The sequence below is a fragment of the Augochlora pura genome, chromosome 6 (assembly GCF_028453695.1).
Source record: "Augochlora pura isolate Apur16 chromosome 6, APUR_v2.2.1, whole genome shotgun sequence".
Lineage (NCBI taxonomy): Eukaryota > Metazoa > Arthropoda > Insecta > Hymenoptera > Halictidae > Augochlora > Augochlora pura.
In genome coordinates this window covers 22,687,651-22,705,709 of record NC_135777.1, presented here as the reverse complement: position 1 = coordinate 22,705,709, position 18,059 = coordinate 22,687,651, and the positions used below count along the sequence as shown (strand labels likewise).

The following is an 18,059-nucleotide window of genomic DNA, read 5'->3' as shown; positions in this document are numbered from 1 at the left end:
CCAATACCCGGTCATATTTCACCCCCCACCATCGTAAAGTGGTATATTTCAAAACGTTTCGAAATTTACGAAACAAATTTCCGAGCAATTTCGCAAAACGATTGAAAAAGGAGAGAGAGAGAGGGAGAGAGAGAGAGAGAGAGACGGTAAGGCGAATAAAGAAAACCAGAATTTATTTAAAAATCAGAGTACAATTGTCTTCGCTCACACGGTCGTACCAATAAATGCAAAAATTTATTGTATGTTTTAACAGTAATTGTTCGAGAGACATCACGCTTGTAATGTTTTCTTAAAATGTAAGTCTTTTATCGACTATAAAAAAAAATGATCCAAATGAATTTTTTTCGTCCATTATTCTCTGATCTACTTTCACATGGACATTACAACGTTTGTGTTTTATTATAAATTATGATTAGTTAGATGTTAAATTATTCTTTATAGATAATATAAGTAAGCATCTCAATAACTACTTCCCTATGAGTAATATACACGGTGTCACAGTATTCGTGGTGCAAACGGGAAGCGGGCGATTATCTGGGAAAGAGTAAATCGAAAATATAGAACAAAACTTTTTCATACAAGGCTTTATTCTCGAGAAAATCAAATTGAAATAATCTCGGCAGCGTACGAGCTGTTGAACAAGGAATTTCCTCGAAAGTAAGGTCTTTTATAAATAAATTTTATTCTATATATTATTATACAATTACGCTTAGCTCATCGCATAAAATCACTCTCCTTCGTGTTGCGCCATAAATACTGTGACACCCTGTATAAAGTAAAACAGAGGACTTCATGAACCAAATCTGTTCATATGCAATGCAGTGTTTATAATTAGTTTCTCCGTAGTTTTAAGTACCTTCCGGGAAAGTCCGTTAGAACTAGGAGATTCTGTGCAAAAAGGTAGAAACGTTTGCAATGCACAAATATTGAGTATCTTTATAATTCTTCGGCTCTTCCGAATTTATACGTCAGGGATCCCAGGAAGATAAATACGTTTTGTAAGAACAAGCCTACGCCTGGCCAATGGTGTTCGGCGCCTGAAATAATACTGTTGGTAGCATCTAATGGTCATAGCTGTTAAAAATAATTCTGAAATAATATATATCCAACCTTGAGCAACGAAATCAGCGAACAGAATCCAGCTGGCCGCGATCACAGCACTGAATCCCATAACAAACCCGACGAACACCCAACCTCTTGCTCCTGTATTTCCCAAAACTCCTTCGTACAATCCTCCCCCTATCTGCGCATTCGTCACAGAATTGACCCTAAGTTACAAAACAAATGATTACATTGCAGCCAAATTAAATGCGCAAGCAACAGCAATAGGTTTACATGAGAAGAGAAAGGGTCCCAAATACTCCACACAGATGATACGCTGTTGATATTTCACTCGGATACTTGGCGTTCGCATCAATGATAAACCACCATCCTACGAAAAACTGAAATCATAAAAAAGTGGAAGTTTAGTGAGGTGATATATATTACGTCGCTCTAATTTAATATTATAAAAAACTTGTTGCATAAAAGAAGACATTCTGACAAACATTTGTTTCGAATGAAAGTTTGACCATAGAGATTTACGTCTCGATCGAGACTGTTCGCCATTGCGACGAACTAATAACAATTGCTGAATAAAAATTATATTAAAAAAAGTGTCAGTGTCACGTTCAAAGCAAACTTCGGTGTTTACCAATGTTCCGGCCAGCATAGACGCAAGTATATTGCGTCTATTGCCTATTTCGAACCATACGCATGATAACGTTTGAAAATATTCCACGAAGGACGTCATTTCTTGATGTCACCGATAAAATTCGCTGAATACTAAGTTTTTCGATTAGACAGCTAACCTAAATAATAAGACATATCAACCACGAATATCATTCCACAAACCATACTTAGGAGCTTGTGGCACGGACGTGGTATCAGAGTAGACTGGATAACGTACGGGGTTCCGTGTCGCACGCTCTGAAATATCGACGTTGCTGAAAATCAGTCCATGGTGTCATTACCACGTGGCGTCAAGTCTATGCCTATATCGCGTTCGCGTCTGTGACATTTATTTAATTCTTGCTCGATCGGTAATATGACCATCTTATGATATTTGTTGTCAATGTAATCGACCTTGTCGACGGAAATAATGAAAATTATTTTTTCATCATTGTCGTTCGAGATCATTGTTCATTTATAATTAACGAAAGATTCGAATGTACACGCCGTATTGAAATACTACACAACGTGTGCCATATTACTTGGAAATATAATATTATAATTCATAAGACGGAAACGTTCGAGCCTAATTTTACTCGAATAATTTAGGATAAAATTTATTATGTATACGCGATTGCAAACTGATAATTATGGACATACTTTAATTATTTAGCGTTTAATGAACGGAATTATTAAAGTTCCTAACATCTGGCCTCTTGGTCTAGGGGTATGATTCCTGCTTTGGGTGCAGGAGGTCCCGGGTTCAAATCCCGGAGAGGCCCGATTTTTTTTAAACTTTCAATTCTATATTATATTTGAAATGTACGCAGATCGTTTCTCGAATCCACAGCTAATCATTATTATAAATCCTTGCAAAGTTAATATTATTTTTTTCCCGAGAAGTAGTTAACTTATTTTACATATGTATATTTTATTCGAACAATACCATCAAAAATACAATATTTCCAAGACTGTATAGGACACGAGCATATTGTAACACAGCTATTTAATCAAATATGGTTCGATTCGTATTCCTAATTAGGTCATTTACGTTTTTATCAAACTTCATAATTTATGCCAGGGCACTGTCACTGAATATACAAGTTCCAGCAGTCTCCCTGTTGTTACATTTTGAGTAAACACTTCCAGAGATATGGTCTAATTAATAACAAATATTAACAATCCACAGTTCAATTAACATACAAAAACTGTTTCAATAAATTAATGACAACGACACAGCTGTACCGAGTGTCAAGACAAGTGATTAAAGTCAAATTTTACCCACAGCTTTATCACAGAATTACAGAATCTATAGCTCTTTTTTGCAAAAATATATACCGACCGTGAGACATATTTTTCAATAAAATTTATTATATTGATACTCGAATCTTGATATTAATATATACACAGCAACCATGCCACTAAAGTAATTTTAATTCATTAAAGTGATAAAATACTCTTTCAACTGTCTTACAATCCAGAGATCTGAAATAAATTTGGCGCACTGAACACGTCGGTCGGAAAAATTCAATTCCACCCCGTGACACATATATTTTCAGAAAACCAGCTGGCATACCGATAAAAAGTGCGAGCAGATTCGTTAATTTGGTTCCATATGAACGCACCGTTGACATTCTTATCCAGCGTACGATTCCGCGAGCCGTACACGGACGGACACGGCAGCGAACGCGTTAATCAGATTACTTTTTGTCGAGCGAGCGGGGCTCGGTTTCCCAGAGTGCCCCGCGACCAGTTTTCGAATCTCCCGCCGTCGGCGTTCCCTACTCCTCGGCAAGGTTTAAAATGGCGGTCGGGCGGCCGCGGCGCGCATGCACCAGTTCCTCAATGGTCGGGCAAAAACACAGCTGGTCTACGATCACCGAAGCAAGCTGACGGTCGGAACGCTATCAATGTGATTTTCGTGTGATTCTCACCGATCTACCGGTCAGATCGCGAGAGTACGTGGCGAGCGTGCGTCGAGGAATTCGTTCAGTGCCCGGGGCCAGTGTTTCATGTGTGTGATTAGATGTATGCAAACCTCGGTAATCTCGGTGTCACGAGGATTTTTCACTGCCCTGGATACAAAGGAGTCTCGAGAGGTGGTTCCTGCGTCCTTTCGGTGAGTCCTTCACCGTTCCTAATCGAATTAGTCCAGGCCTCGCGACGATCGGCCCGAAACCCAGTGTACATTTGAAACGAGAAACCTTCGAGTCACCTTTTTCTCCACCTGAAGCACTGCGTTCCGATCCGCACGGGAAGTGCCCGGAGTCCCGTGAACCCTGACCGAACCACTTCCGTGCCACGGGAACGAAAATTCCTCGCGATCGTCTTTCTCGTCTCGTAACAATAGACGATCGGCGTTGCTCTCTCGCCACTTGCGAAATTCCGATCGGCCACCGTCGGTGGTGTCTGCCTAACGATAGAGTCGCCAGGCGACGACGGTGCTGCAAGGGCCTCTAGGGCCTCAGAGAATTCCGCGGAGTTTCGGGTACTGGCTGGTGCCTAAAATTATAAGGAGCCAAGCGGAACAATAGATTGGCTCCCTCGGTAAAAAAGCATCCTCCGAATCGGCCCGAGGCCCGGCGTACGCGCGCGGTGTCCGTGCAGCATCATCGGTAAATAGGTCAGAGGAAAGTTTCCGTAATCCCGCAGTCGGAACCCGGGACAGGTTCGCCTGTTGAGAAGGGAGATCCTTATCGGTTGTTATCTGTCGTTGGCTCCTCCGTTGCACGCGGAACCGTAGCACCCTCGACGACGACGGCAAATCCCCACCTGGGCCACGCACACGCTGTCTTTTAATCTTTTGTTATCGCGGCCCGCTCGCGAGGACCGTTTCTGTGTGTAGCTTCTTCCCCGGATTTTTATCGGCTGTTACGCAGGGTACGTGCGCACCGACGGTAAACAACGCCGACGGAAGCCACTTTCGTGGGGCCACGCGTGTGACGCGTACAACGGGGGATAAGATACAGCGGCTGCTGTGCCGATACGACCCTATCTCCGGTTCTAGCCTTTTTTGTTTCTCCGAGGCACTGCTAGACCGACAGACGCCTCGTCCGGTCCAAACGCGAGGCGATTACTTGAATTTCAAAATTCAAGCGCGATTGCCAGCACCGCGTTGACATTTTTCCTGCCGACGGTCGACCATCGAAATTCTGAAAAACGGGAATTTAATTCATCGAACCGGAAGGAGAAAGTTAGAATTTATGATACGGTGGAACTCTTTTGAAATATAGTAATCAATATCATTCTGGTCGAATATGTTGCAATGGAAATCAATTTTCAAAATTGGCCCACGCGTTCCAATAAAATCGTTGTAATTCGATTAACCTACTACGGCTGTAATTTCTTTGCCGATAAAACGTGTTCTCGCTGGAGCAGGAACATTTATATTTATCGCGTGCCTGCGTTAACCCAGGCGATCGAGCATTGATAACGGACGAATTCAATCGTGTCTCGGTTTCAAATAGCTGGTGAACGTCCACGTGTAGCAGATTCTATTTAAAATGTTCAATCGCGAGTCCGGGACGATGTTGCAACGCTAAAAGAGGTGCATGAAACTGATGCTAGAAAGTTGAAATTAATTATAGTGGACGGTTTATTAATTCTTCTGAATTTTACCGTAGAACAACCCTTTGGGGATTCCGGCGACCCTATGATTTTTTAAAATCGTCCGCGAACGTGTAAATAAATATTAAAATATACTAAAATTATTAAGATAATATTACTAAGACAATAATTATACTAAAATAATATTTTGATTACTTATTTCGAGTCACTCCCAACCCCGCAATATTACACGGTAAAATTTCGTTTACACAACCGCGTTGGAACAGAATAGCAATAACAATAAGCAAGATTTTTCAGCTATAGTTTCATACGCGTCGAATGAATTTCGTTACATAAAATGGAAATACTGGAAGCCAGAAAAATGATTTCAGATTTGCAGTCGATATGGCTTCGAGTGCAAAGGGTTAATAATAGCAGAAGACCGATGGAATGAAAACGAAGGGATTAATGTCAGTTATGGTGTTACCGGTTTTGAAATTCTTCGCGATTATTATTCGAAGCATTGTTCGAAGCTGCTTGTCCAGCTTCGAAGAATTCGTTTTTTTTTGCACTGGTGTGCGCAGCGCATCGCAGGTGTTACAGTGGTTCGAACAGCCGAACACGTTCGGATTGATGTCGACTTTCCGTCGAATATTTTCGGCGCTGTCCCCGGCAATCGACGCTTCGCGGTCCGTGAAACGCGACGAACATGTTCACCGTGGAATTCTCTATAAACTCGCGTCGGCTGTTCGCGCCGCCGCGTTCCCATTATTTGTACAAAAGAGCCGGGTCATAGGGGTGGGATTGATAAAAAAAAAAAAAACAGCAAACTTCGCCCACATGAGAAAATTCGCTCTCTCCCCGTATCGCATAATTTCCGCATATATTTTCGTGGCGGCGAAACTTCAACCCTCGGCCAGCTAACCGGAAATATCGTTGCTGCGGACCGTTATCGGGTCACCTTCGACCCACATCGAGTCTTTTCCCACATGCCGGTCCTTTTACCGTAATTATTATTTAACGAACCCTATGACACACGTATTTTCTTACTAAAATTGTTAATTAGGACTTTAGCCAATTTTCTATAGTTATGTCGACCCTCTCTCGGGGTTTATAATAATCCAGATTTTATTTCACAGCTTTATATATTTTCTTTTTAAATTGGCGAACGTTGTAAGGAGAGCTATAGAGCAGTTTTTGCGACAACTGGGAGGCGTAAGAGCCGTCGGTATCGAAGATTTTGTTTCTCCACCCCCGTCTCGATTGCGCGTCCACCCCCTGTAAGCAGAGCCCGCGATGGGAGACACGCTGCGCCGTGGAAACGACGGAGAGCCTGCTCTCGTGTTTCAAGACAAAAGAGTTGACCGAAACACGAGCCAGCGGAGGGCTGCTAGTATCTCTCAGGGTCGCACGACCTGTCTAATCTCTGTTCGATGGCGAAAACAAACTGCTCTTTATTCTTTCGCCGTAGAATAATATTCAATATTCATTCGTAATTTCTTCGCAAGTATGACAGAGCGTCGTTTTTGGTCCAACGGTCAGTTTTTCCGTGGTAAGGTGACCCGAACCTGTACCGGAGGTCGTAACAGCTGTTCCACCCCTACCTGAATCATTCGAGACCGACGATACTATGGCTCGGAGATGGGACGGACAGCTATTGTGGTCCGGGTCTCTTCTTTCGGACCGTAGTGCCTTCCTCGGGCAATAAAACGTCCCGCGGCATCGATAGGCTCCTCTTGTCGCACCCGTCCCGTCTTAAATTTCCGTGCAGTCGGGATAGAAGAAGAATAGAAGGACGGAGAGGTTGCACCGTCGTAGCGTCTACAGGGTGACCCGCGAAATCATCGCTCAGCGTTGACGTTCACTTATGAAAGCGTTCGGCATCCAGAGTGATTCACCTGCGAACAGTTTTGAAGCCATGGAGAGCGCTTTTTAGGTGAATCACGGGTTACTGGAGATAACGTGATGGGGCATTTAACGATGTATGTACTTAGTGAGTCATTTTGACTAGTTTTGTATTTTTTATATTGAGGTCTTTCTTATTATGGGGAGCTGTCTATTGGAATTTATTGAAATGAGATTTAAGCACTAGTGTACAGCATGGTATATTAGTATTTAAATAATATCTAAATAATATTAGTATTTAAATAATATCTAAATAATATATGAATGTTATAATACCTAAATAAAATCTAAATATAATATCTAAATAATATCCAAATAAAATTTAAATAAATTCAGTCTCCTCATTTTTGGAAAACGACGCTCGGCAGCCATATTTATTATTCTACAGCTTTACCGTTAATCTTTAACAATCAATGCTATTTTAACTGTGAAACTAAAATAATTTTCCTGATTTATAGCTTTTCGACTGTATATAATTGTTGCCCTTATAACAGTTTCTCAAATTTAAATTTCAATAATATAAAAACTAAACAAATTTCCGAATTGTTTAGAGGTTTCAATGTGGTTTTGCTTTGATTTTATTTATCCTTTCCGCAAGGTTATAATTTCATTTGGCTCGGCCAAGAAAGCTTTCACTTTCTTCCGCGCGCAAAGATGAAAGTATTGTTCGATTTCGAGCAACTCGTATGCTCGTCCAAGTTGACTCATTCGTTCCAATTATTTGTAGCTTATCGAACGCGCGAAGATCTATTGTTAGACATACTTTTCAGATAAGATCACAATCGCGTTTCGTGACCACATTTGTTGAGCTTAGAAAACCATAACTTTCGAGTTTATTTGTACGATCCCAGAGCGATTAGATTAGGATGAATCGATACGACAACTGGACTGCGGATTTTATGCAGTCGTGACAACAACGAATGGGGTCAGATATGAAATTTTCGCGACGCGTTTCAGTCACCGTCGCGCCCGCCGTAAAATTAAAAAACACCGTTGATCACCGCGCGCGCCATGGGGGCTTAGTGCGCCGTAGTCAGTGTCGTTAGCCCGTCCCGCGTGTTTACGCGCAAACACAGCTGTGCCGTAATTCGAGGGATAACGTTATCATCCCGGCGCAGTATCTGCGAAGCGAGGTCTTGAACCCCGTCGTCTGTCGAACTATTTTTACGCCGGGCATCGGTCTGTCAGGCAGAGAGAGCTATCGAGCAGTAGCCAGGCAAGAGTTCCACCATTGCTGTACAGAGTCCTCGGGACTCTGACCTTGTCCTATGCAAAACGACGATGCCTAGCGTCCGGTGTTTTTAATCGTCGCACCAATTAACCGGCCGGCGGCTCGGTGTTGCGGCTTAATTAGTCGGCCGGCGACGAGCTCGGTCAGCCGTCCATTGTTAAAAACATCATAAATTGTCCTCCACCTTCTCTTTTTCTCCCTTCGTCTCTCTTCTCTCTTCCCATCTTTTCTTCTCTTCTCGTCCGCCTCTCGTCTCGCAGACTTCGCTCCACAACTTTCAGTCGCCGTGCCGCGACAGTGATAGCGGCGCTGTTCTAACTCGATTAGTATTATTCTGCGGACTCTCCCGTGCCACGTGGTACAGTTTAATATTAGGTTATCGAGGCATGGAACGGGCCCCGAAGCGGAAAAGGTCACCGACGACAGCCCGATTCGAACTCGCGCCGGATATTTTTCAATTTATTTCAGGAGCTACGTAAACGTGCCGAGCGCTCGCGCGCGCGCGCGCGCGGGGCAAATCTAATTAGGCCACGCGGAAAAGGCATCCTCCGACTTATGGACGCCGTTCGCGGAAGTTACAAATTGCGTTTCGTTCTCAAAATACAAATAGGTTTCCGGGACCCGCGCGACGGCGGTTCTCAATCGTGGCGCCGGTCATCGTTTCTCGCCGCGCTGCTCGCAGAGTAAATTATTGATAGTTGCGATGCTAGAGCTGCGTTCATAATTAAAACGAGAAGCTTTTCTTCATAGTTTTATAATACTTTCAGTTTGTAAAAAGAAATTCATTTAAAATCGATTTCTTTCATCGACCAGAATGATTCAGGCGATATCAGCTGTTTAATAATTTTTGAAATATATTACAGCATTTAAATCAATTTTTAAACCTCGCTAAATTTTTATTCTAGCTCAATAAATAATATTCATTTTAATTAATTAAAAATTGCCTTAAAATCGAAAGATCCATATAAAAATATGCAGCGTGGTCGAATTTCCTTTACAGTCTCTCGACAAATTTTAATTCGAAAGTTTACTTCCAATTCTAAATTCAATTAAAATTCTTTATAAAAGTAAAAAATCTACCGAAATGCTTCGAAACTGCTAAATTCTTTATAAAATCTGCCGAAACGCTTCGAACCGATTTTCTTCGAAACCGCTGATCCTGCCGGCTCCGTTAATATTTATCTTCGCGCGGAAAAAAGAGAGACGACAATGCAAATGAACGTCCACCGAAAAATCGCGGACAAAAGCAGAAATTCGTGGAACCGCGCGCGATAGTCGTTGAACTTCGAACGTTTACTCTCGATACGGCTTTCTCGGTATCGACCGGCGCCGCGTGAATCGATTATCCGGACGCCGGCGTATGAAACGGCTACGTAACGATCCCCGGTGGCCAGCGTCGCCTAAAATCGGCGACCGCCCGCTAATTTTCCGAACGGTTGAGAGGCAGCTGTTACCAGTTCGACGCGATTTGTATCGGACAATTAACCGGCATTAAAAATGCACGACGCCGGATCGAAGTGTATCGGGTTTCCGGAGCTCGGCCTCGATTTGCGGACACTTCGACGAAATTCCGCGAACAACCGAGTGCCCCCTCCATACGTCGCACGTTACTCGACTCGCGGAAACTGCGAATGATTTCCGCGCGTTCGAACGGACGGCGGATCGAGCATCGTATCAACCGCCACCTCCCCCTCCGGCGAGGCGATATCTTGTTCGCGCGATTTTTCTTCCGTCCGCGACAGGATGTAGCATAATTAAGCAGTCGATAAATAAATACAGTCGACGGTAAAATTGATCTTCGAACTGCTGTAACTTTGTTAAAAGCGATCGTAAAATTATGATTTTTAGGTGAAATTAAAGCTTGAAGTCTCTACTTTGCGAACATATATTCAGATATTTAATCTCGCGCCTTATTGCCACTGTAATTTAATATAGAAAGCGCAGTAGCTTTTCGGTACCGAGAACATGCACTTCAATTTTAATTGCTATGGTTATGGAAGAGTATGATACTATAAATTAAAATATTCTGTCATAAAGTAGAGGCTTCAAGCTTCAATTTCGTTCCAATAATATAATTTTATGATAACATTTACCGAAGCTACAGCTGCCGAAGCTTTGACAATTTTTCGCCGAACAATTGCTGTTTCTTTAATCTCGCCTCCAAAGTATTCTAATTAAATATCGGAATAATGAACGCCGCGTTGCAGCTTGTCCTCGGCATCCTTGCAATCCTTACTTCGACGTATAAAATTTTCTATTAAACTTCGGGAGTTTAAGAGAGCCGAGCGGACACTTTGCTCGACCCAAGTCGCATCGACTTTTAACTAAAAAAAAGTCTGTCGCAGTAAACATGCGAAAAGCATCCAACGGCGTTGTAAAAAATTGATCTCATGCGAATATAAAATGGCAATGATAAAATGATAAAAACAGCGGTATACGACACCGCGTTCACCCTGGGGATACACCAGCGGCGGGAAAATTTGTCCTGTAATTCCTCGGCCTAAAAAGAGGGGGGCGGGGACTAAAAGGGACTAAAAGGAAAGCTCGATAAAATCGGTGTGTAAAAAGGCCGAGAATTGGAGCGTATTATAAAGTTCGTATACTCTGTATCGTCCACGGAATTCGGTCTGTGGAGCCGTCAAAACTACGAAACACGGTCGCGCCCCCGTGTATCTATGTCAGCAGACGCGAATGCAGCGAAACACGCTGTGCCGTTGCCGTCGCTCACCCTCCTCCTCACCTTTCCTTCCCTCCGTCGAATTATTCGCCATCGAAATCTCCCGCCGAATCAAACCAAAAGTCCAATTTATTTCGAATGGAGAAAAGGGACGCGCGTCGAGCGACCCTTTAGCGCGACGGCATAAAATTGAAAACCGGGGCGCGGGGTTGTTGCGGTGACAAAAATCGATGGACGTCGGGGGGGCGTTATTGTCGGAAGGCTATGTCGACTATTTCTGCATCTTAACATAAAGCGATATAATATAATTTAATATAAAATAATATAGGATATACAATAATAGAATATAATAGGATATAGAATAATATAGTATAGTATAGTATATTATAGTATAGTATAGTATAATATAATATAATAAAATATAATATACAATAATATATTTTAATAGAGTAGAATATCCTATAATATAGTATAATAGTAATAATGTAAAAGTGCCTAATTCGATCGGAGCGACGGCAGCGCGACGGATTTATCGAGCGGCTCCGTAGCCTCTCCGTAGCGCGCGAACGGTGGCCATGGTGGTCCATAAAGAAGTTGTTCCTTTACGAGGCTCGTTGCTCAACGGCGAAGGTATCTCTCGCTCGCGATGTCCGGCAAGTTATTAAGGAGGAAGGTAGCGAAACTATATGGTCACGGTGGCGCTCAACCAGCGAAAGTTTCTCGAAACTTTCGGATTCTCATGGCGAAAGAAACGTCGCGATGCAAATTGCTACCGACTCGCGTGGCCATGAATCTTCCACGGCCTCGGTAAAAATTCGTCGGACCGTGGCGCGTCTCTCCGGAAAATTACATCACGCGTGGGGACTCGCGTTTTCCTATAAACACACGTTGAATCGTTCCTCGGCTCTTCGACTAGTTCTAAGTAATTAAATCAAGTGCTTTTTAACGCTGGAAATAAATAAAATAAAGTCTGATAAAATTGTCGAGAATTGCGAAACGTTATCGCAATTTCAGATCGTCAGACTATGAATCGCCGATCGATGGATTTCAGTGATCGATCGGCTGATTCTGCGACGCTTTTCTAAAGTCGACGCATCCAAGCCGAGAGTCACGTGTGCACACGTGCCCCCCCTCCGTTGAAGCGTTCGTCCCGATAACGCGTCCCGCATTTCTTCGTTATCGTCCCGTTGGTGGTGGGCGTTACTCCGAGGGTGAGCTCTAGCCGGCAACGAAATAATGAACAGCGTTCGCGTGAACGTGGCTGCCGGCTGACCTTGTTTCAGCCGGGTTCCACCGCGTATCCGCAATTTTCGGCGTGTCGATCGAACCGATTTCGCAGTTCTCCTCATTCCGCAGAAAACAATATATATTTCTTTTATTAATTATAACATATACGATATACGTAACTATAATTACTAAGTATAAATATTATACAACTATGCATATCCGTATAATAAAATTCTGTATACTCGCATAACCACGTGACCTGAACATAACCTGACATAACCTGAAAGCGATGGCCGATCACAATGCAGGAACGATTCGAAAATCACCGCGGGTGTGCAACTCGGCGCGAGTTAAATCGCGAGTCGAACCTGCAGGAGAGCAACGTATAATGCAGCGCGGGTTATACAATCTGTTCCGTCGTTTTCCCGCGACTGTGGCGGCAGCTGCGGGTGTGTCAGGTGTTTCGTTATTAATTCACAGCGTGTCCGTAATTCGTTCGTGGGAACGGCGCCGCGGCAGACAGAAAGTAATGATCGGCGGATCGAGCGAATTCATTTTCGCGGAGAGGAGCGCGCGCTCGCGGCGGATAGAGCGATCGCCGGGTAGGAAGCCCCCCCTCCCTCCACCCGGGGAGACGCGGCCCATTATTCGTCATTGTATTCTGATGACTTTCACGGCGGCCCGTTACGGCCCAGGAAATTAGACGCCCGTCGCCTTTATGAAACCGGCATAATACGGCGATCGCGTCTTTTACTCCCGGCGGCTTCGAAACGGTTCTTCTCGCGATGCGATCCACGCGTTAGGATCCGATAAATTATCGGAGCGAACGAATTCGTCGGCCGGTTGTCGTTCATATTAAACGATATTTATTAAACGATAACCGAACCGGCGATCGCACGACGAACGAACGTTCCCGCGATAGGTGTCCAATTAAGACGGCCGTCGTTGTGCAACTCGCACCTTGTTACCGAAATAGCGATTCCATCGAATATCGGCCGCTTGTTCGCCGCCGTGCTTAATTGGTTATTGTCAGACGGGAACACGTAGGAAAATATCGAAACTCTCCGTCGTGAAAGTTAATTTTATTCCGCGGTGTCGAAAATGCTCGAATCGGGAATCGAGAAAAGTCTCTGGCATTTTTTAATTTTTATTTTATAAACCGTGGCACTGTGATAAATGACGTTTATTCTCCGAATGATTTACTATATTTCAGAGCATATCTTGCGATTTTGTATATTCAAAGGATATTTATGTATATAATAAAATTCTGTAAAATTCTGCAAAAAAAGGTCTGTAAAAGATAGATATTCCTCGATAAAATAATTGCGAGTTAGAACAAACTTTTTCGAATCTAGAAATACTATTTCAAAGAAGAATCTACGATTTGAAAGAAAAATGATTTTTCAGAAAATCAGTCGTCCGTCGACCGAGCACGATACATTATACTTTCGGGAATAAATATCGCTTCGAAAACTAATTGCGCGTATCCGAGGCCAGAGTGCGGCAGCGCGGGAAATTTCCGCGCTTTCCCATTATATTCATTTGGTGTTATGGTTTCGTGTCCGAACTTTAATGAACGCTCAATTTCCACGTGGGAGAGAGGAGCGAGAGAGAGAGAGAGAGAGAGAGAGAATTGAGTTTCCACTGTGCCGACCGATGTTTCTATCTTGTTTTTCTCATTGCCCGCGCCCACTCCCCGTCGAGATTGAACTTCCACGCATCGGGTGGGCTAAAAATAATGGCGAATACCTTTTTCATGCGGCCGTGGTAGCATATTGATTAAACTCCGTTATGAATGACGAAAAGTTCGCCTCTCAATCATCGGCCGCTCGCGATCGAATTAATGCACCGGCCGCGCGATGATCACGGCGGTTCTTGCCGGCGCATCGAAAATTTCAACTTTTCGTACGGCTGTGCAACGTAATTTGTATTAGCCCGGTCAATAAGGGCCCGCCGGGGTATCCATTAACCTTTTATCAAACATTCGTTAAATCTGATTCGATTACTTTTATACGCTGCTACGTTCGCGGAACGGTTTTTAGCCGACCATGCCTGCGGCTTCTTCGTTCGGTATTTTTTCATTAGAATTATACTAATAATTTAATGTTATCCATTATGTAATGTATTATATTTATATATATTATTATATTCAATATTTATATTAATTAATTGTTCAAGGAAAATCCTTGCATCGTTTGTAGAACATTTTCTGAGAAATTGTTCTTGCAGTTTGCGTTTCCAAATAAAATTAATGGATCGACATCGTCTCTTTCAATATTTCTACTATTTTATATTTCGCTTATCCATTGTTGCTATAACTAACTAAAATCCTCAGTGTAGTTACTAATGCCTACAGTATAAATTTTATTTAAGGTATATGCACTGCTCGTTCAAATTTAAGAATTTAATCACACTATAATTTTTCCCTTCTATTTTTCTCTCGTAGTTTTACAACTAATTTTTCTTCTAATTTTACGAGTGCGTAATAAATGGTAAAATCATCGCGGTATTAGAATGACGAAAACGCGTCTCTTATATTGACACGTTCGATTTACAACCGCGTTAAAAGCGATCCTCGAACCGGCTGCAAATTCCGCGAAAAACTGTCGAAACCCGAAGTTTCGCGACAGGAGATTCGGCCCGTAGCTTTTTCGGAAAACATTCGGTTTGAACGTCGGCCAGGTGCGCGTGCTATTGAATGAAACTTGGCTGGCACGTCTGTTCATTACTTACCGTTTCTACTTATTCCGGGCACGGGTGCATGTGCACCGAATAAAGCGTTCAATGCCGATTTTCCCCGAATGCGCGGCGAAACTACCCGGGCCACGTTTTCGAGCGACGTTACGTACACACATGTATTAGTAATGGTAGTAGTATTAGTATTAGTGTTAGTGGTATTAGTAACAAAATTGTAGTATAGACGGATTTTTAATCGGAATTGACCAACTTTGGTTGACGATAACTCTGTAAAAAATAATCGCAGGACAACGACTTTATTTTTAAATTGAAGCTTGAGATTTCTAGTTTAAGATAACGTTTCGTCGATTTTTAGTTTGATTTCTTACGAAGGCGGTACATGCTTGAATTACACAATATTGCCGCATTGCCATATTAAAAATTGCCAAGTTTGACAAACTGCACAGACTTTGAAAAATTTTTCTCGAAAACGCGGTTTACGGAGAAATAAAGTTCAGTCCTTCCCCTTTAATTTAAAAAAAAGTAAACCCTGCTGCGATTTTTTTTCGCCGAGTTACAGAACTTTGAAGTAACCCTTGCATCGTAAACCCTCCACGACTTTGGCTGAATTATCGACAATGCAAGGGTCGCTTTGAAGCGCTGTAACTGCGCGAAGAAAAATCGCAGACGAGTTTCATTTTTTTTAAATTGAAGGGGAAGGTTCCAGCTTTATTTTGTGGTAAATGGCAGAGCGGAAAAAAATTTTTTGAAGATCGTGGCGTTTCGTCAAAGTTGGCAATTTTCGATGCGATAATCGCGGTGACGCGTTTAGGGGGTTGAAACGGCGTGAAGATTAAAATCGAGATATTTGCAATTTAGAAACACTGTTTTAAAGACGAAGTATCGAGCTTTAATTTAATAATATAGTCAATATCCTGCGACGATTTCTCGCGATGTTATCGTCCTGCAAAGTTCGTCGATTCTTACTCCAAATTCTTCTTTGCTATAATTTCTTTCAGCACTCTACATTAGCGACTAAGTCAAAATCATGCATTATTTATCGCAAAACGACCGACAAATATTGGCACGGGATCGTTGACAAATGAATCAGGGTACCATCGACAACATAGAAGTTCTATTTTTCATATCGTGACTCACCCCTTCTGTGTTCCTATCCAGCGCGGTTTAACACCTCGACGCGCGTGTCCTTTCTCGCGGTGTGTCTGTGTCCTTTCGCGAAGGACACCGGGGGCCGCCTACACGCGCGCGCTCGCGCGTCGAGGATAATCCGTCGTCCCTTGGTGGGAAAAAGCGATCCGGCCCAAGACACACACCGCATGTGTGTGTGTGTCCCGGGCTTAGGAAAGAATTTCAAGGGCTCCGGCTCTTTTATGGTGTCGCGAGCGTGTGCCGGACGCGGATCCGAGCGGCGCCGTTGCCGAGAAACGTGGAACTTTTCCTTTCACAATGCGTCCGTTACATATTTCCCCCGCGGCGATACACCGATTTCTAACGTTGGGAATTAATGAAATTAAACGTGTAACCGCGAGAGAGAGAGAGAGAGAGAGAGAGAGAGAGAGAGAGAGAGAGACGCGGTGAATCGGCGGCCAGGCCTCCGATCGGCAATTTGTTCTCCCTCGTTTTCACCGACAACAATGCGACGCCGATGCCAATGTTTTCTGCTTAATAATTCAGCCGGCCAATGTTCAGCCCGCGAGCATGGCATATTGATTAAAAGCGGCGGTCGCATAAGCAGCAGATTGTCAAGGGCGTGTTAACTTCGTCGTAAGACGTAATGGCGCATCTGCTCCGTCTTTGCCGTTTCCACCCTTGAGAATATTGTCAACCGGCAATTTTAAACAATCGAGATATTTAAAGGATTTTAGAAGGAGGAATACATTAAATGTATTGGGTTCCTGGGAATTTATTAAAATTATTTGTACGTGCAATAGAATTTTTAATGCAGCGAGACAGATTTTTTACTTTTATTATAGATATGGTATAATATATGTATCTTTTAATATTGTATAGAGTATATTTTACATATTCTTACTATAATATATAATACAATATAGTATATAGATCTAATATAGTATATAAAATATATTTTATATTTATTTTATATTTTTTGGTATAATATACTGTATAATATATTTATAATACAGCATAATATAGAATATATTTTATATTAGACATATTATAATCCTCAGTACAATACACGCCTACTTATTTAAATATACAGCGTAGCAGTCAAAGTTATATTAATATAGTCCAAACACTATTAAAAATCATCCCTCGACCCCAAAGGGTGGAACTGTACTTAAAAAAGCGACTCGAATCGATCGAGATACAAAGTCGCGATAAAACCGCCGAATATTATTCGAGCGCGACTTAACGATCGCGGCAGGTGTATTTATTAACTTTTCATAATTATCGGTTACGCGAGAATTTCTTTTCCACAGGATAGAAGGTGATCGCGCAATTATCCGATTCACGCGAGCATCATTGCGTAAACCTGGCCACGATAAATCGTAACGAGCTACTTTCACGACGGGCAACGGGGAAAGAAACATAACGATTTCATTGTCACGCTTAACCGCGACCATCGTAATCTTCGCTCTTTCACTAGCCGTCGGTTGTTATACGCGAATCATCCCGTTTGAGATGCACGGGAAATCTTAGTCGCTCGATCATGGACCTTAATGCAGATTCGCGGATGAATCCGCATAAATTGGCGATGATAAATGTATGCTCGACGATGGACACTCAGTTTACCGGCAAATGTTAAGAAATGTGTTACACAGATGTATAGTTGCGACTGTAGTAAATCTTCTTGATATAGATCAGGATTCAAGTGTGTACTGTATCGAGGAAAATATTAATTGTATTTTGCTTTTTGTAATTTCTTAATAATGGTAATATAATGGTAAATAATTTATGATAATGGTCCTCCCTCGAGCTTAAACAACACAATTCAGTTCCCATTTTCAATATCATTGAAAAATAATATAATATACAAGAACTATTATTGCGGTTGCCAAAATCCATTTGAAATATTTCCATAAATGCATCGAAGCAGCCTCGTGC

General features: G+C 42.5%; 2 protein-coding genes and 1 non-coding gene across 4 annotated transcripts in view; 2 read left to right on the top strand and 1 right to left on the bottom strand.

The window, feature by feature from the left end:
- Positions 1-151: 151 nt before the first annotated feature.
- Positions 152-1,925, bottom strand: LOC144470746 (transmembrane protein 50A). The gene is made up of 4 exons (XM_078182240.1): positions 1,694-1,925; positions 1,336-1,442; positions 1,111-1,268; positions 152-1,037 (listed from the first exon to the last, which is right to left on the bottom strand). Exons 1-4 carry the CDS (start codon positions 1,790-1,792, stop codon positions 937-939), a joined length of 465 nt encoding a protein of 154 aa, XP_078038366.1. The 5' UTR covers positions 1,793-1,925; the 3' UTR covers positions 152-936.
- A 495-nt stretch (positions 1,926-2,420) lies between these two features.
- On the top strand, positions 2,421-2,492 carry Trnap-ugg (transfer RNA proline (anticodon UGG)). Its single transcript has one exon. It is a non-coding gene; the product is annotated as a tRNA-Pro (tRNA).
- Positions 2,493-3,566: 1,074 nt separating this feature from the next.
- LOC144471886 (solute carrier organic anion transporter family member 3A1-like) overlaps positions 3,567-18,059 on the top strand; it is a 71,925-nt gene continuing 57,432 nt past the window's right edge. For both annotated transcript variants that reach the window (XM_078184467.1, XM_078184465.1), the window contains exon 1: positions 3,567-3,829. The gene's annotated coding sequence lies outside the window, so the exon portion shown is untranslated. The remainder of the gene's footprint in view (positions 3,830-18,059) is intronic.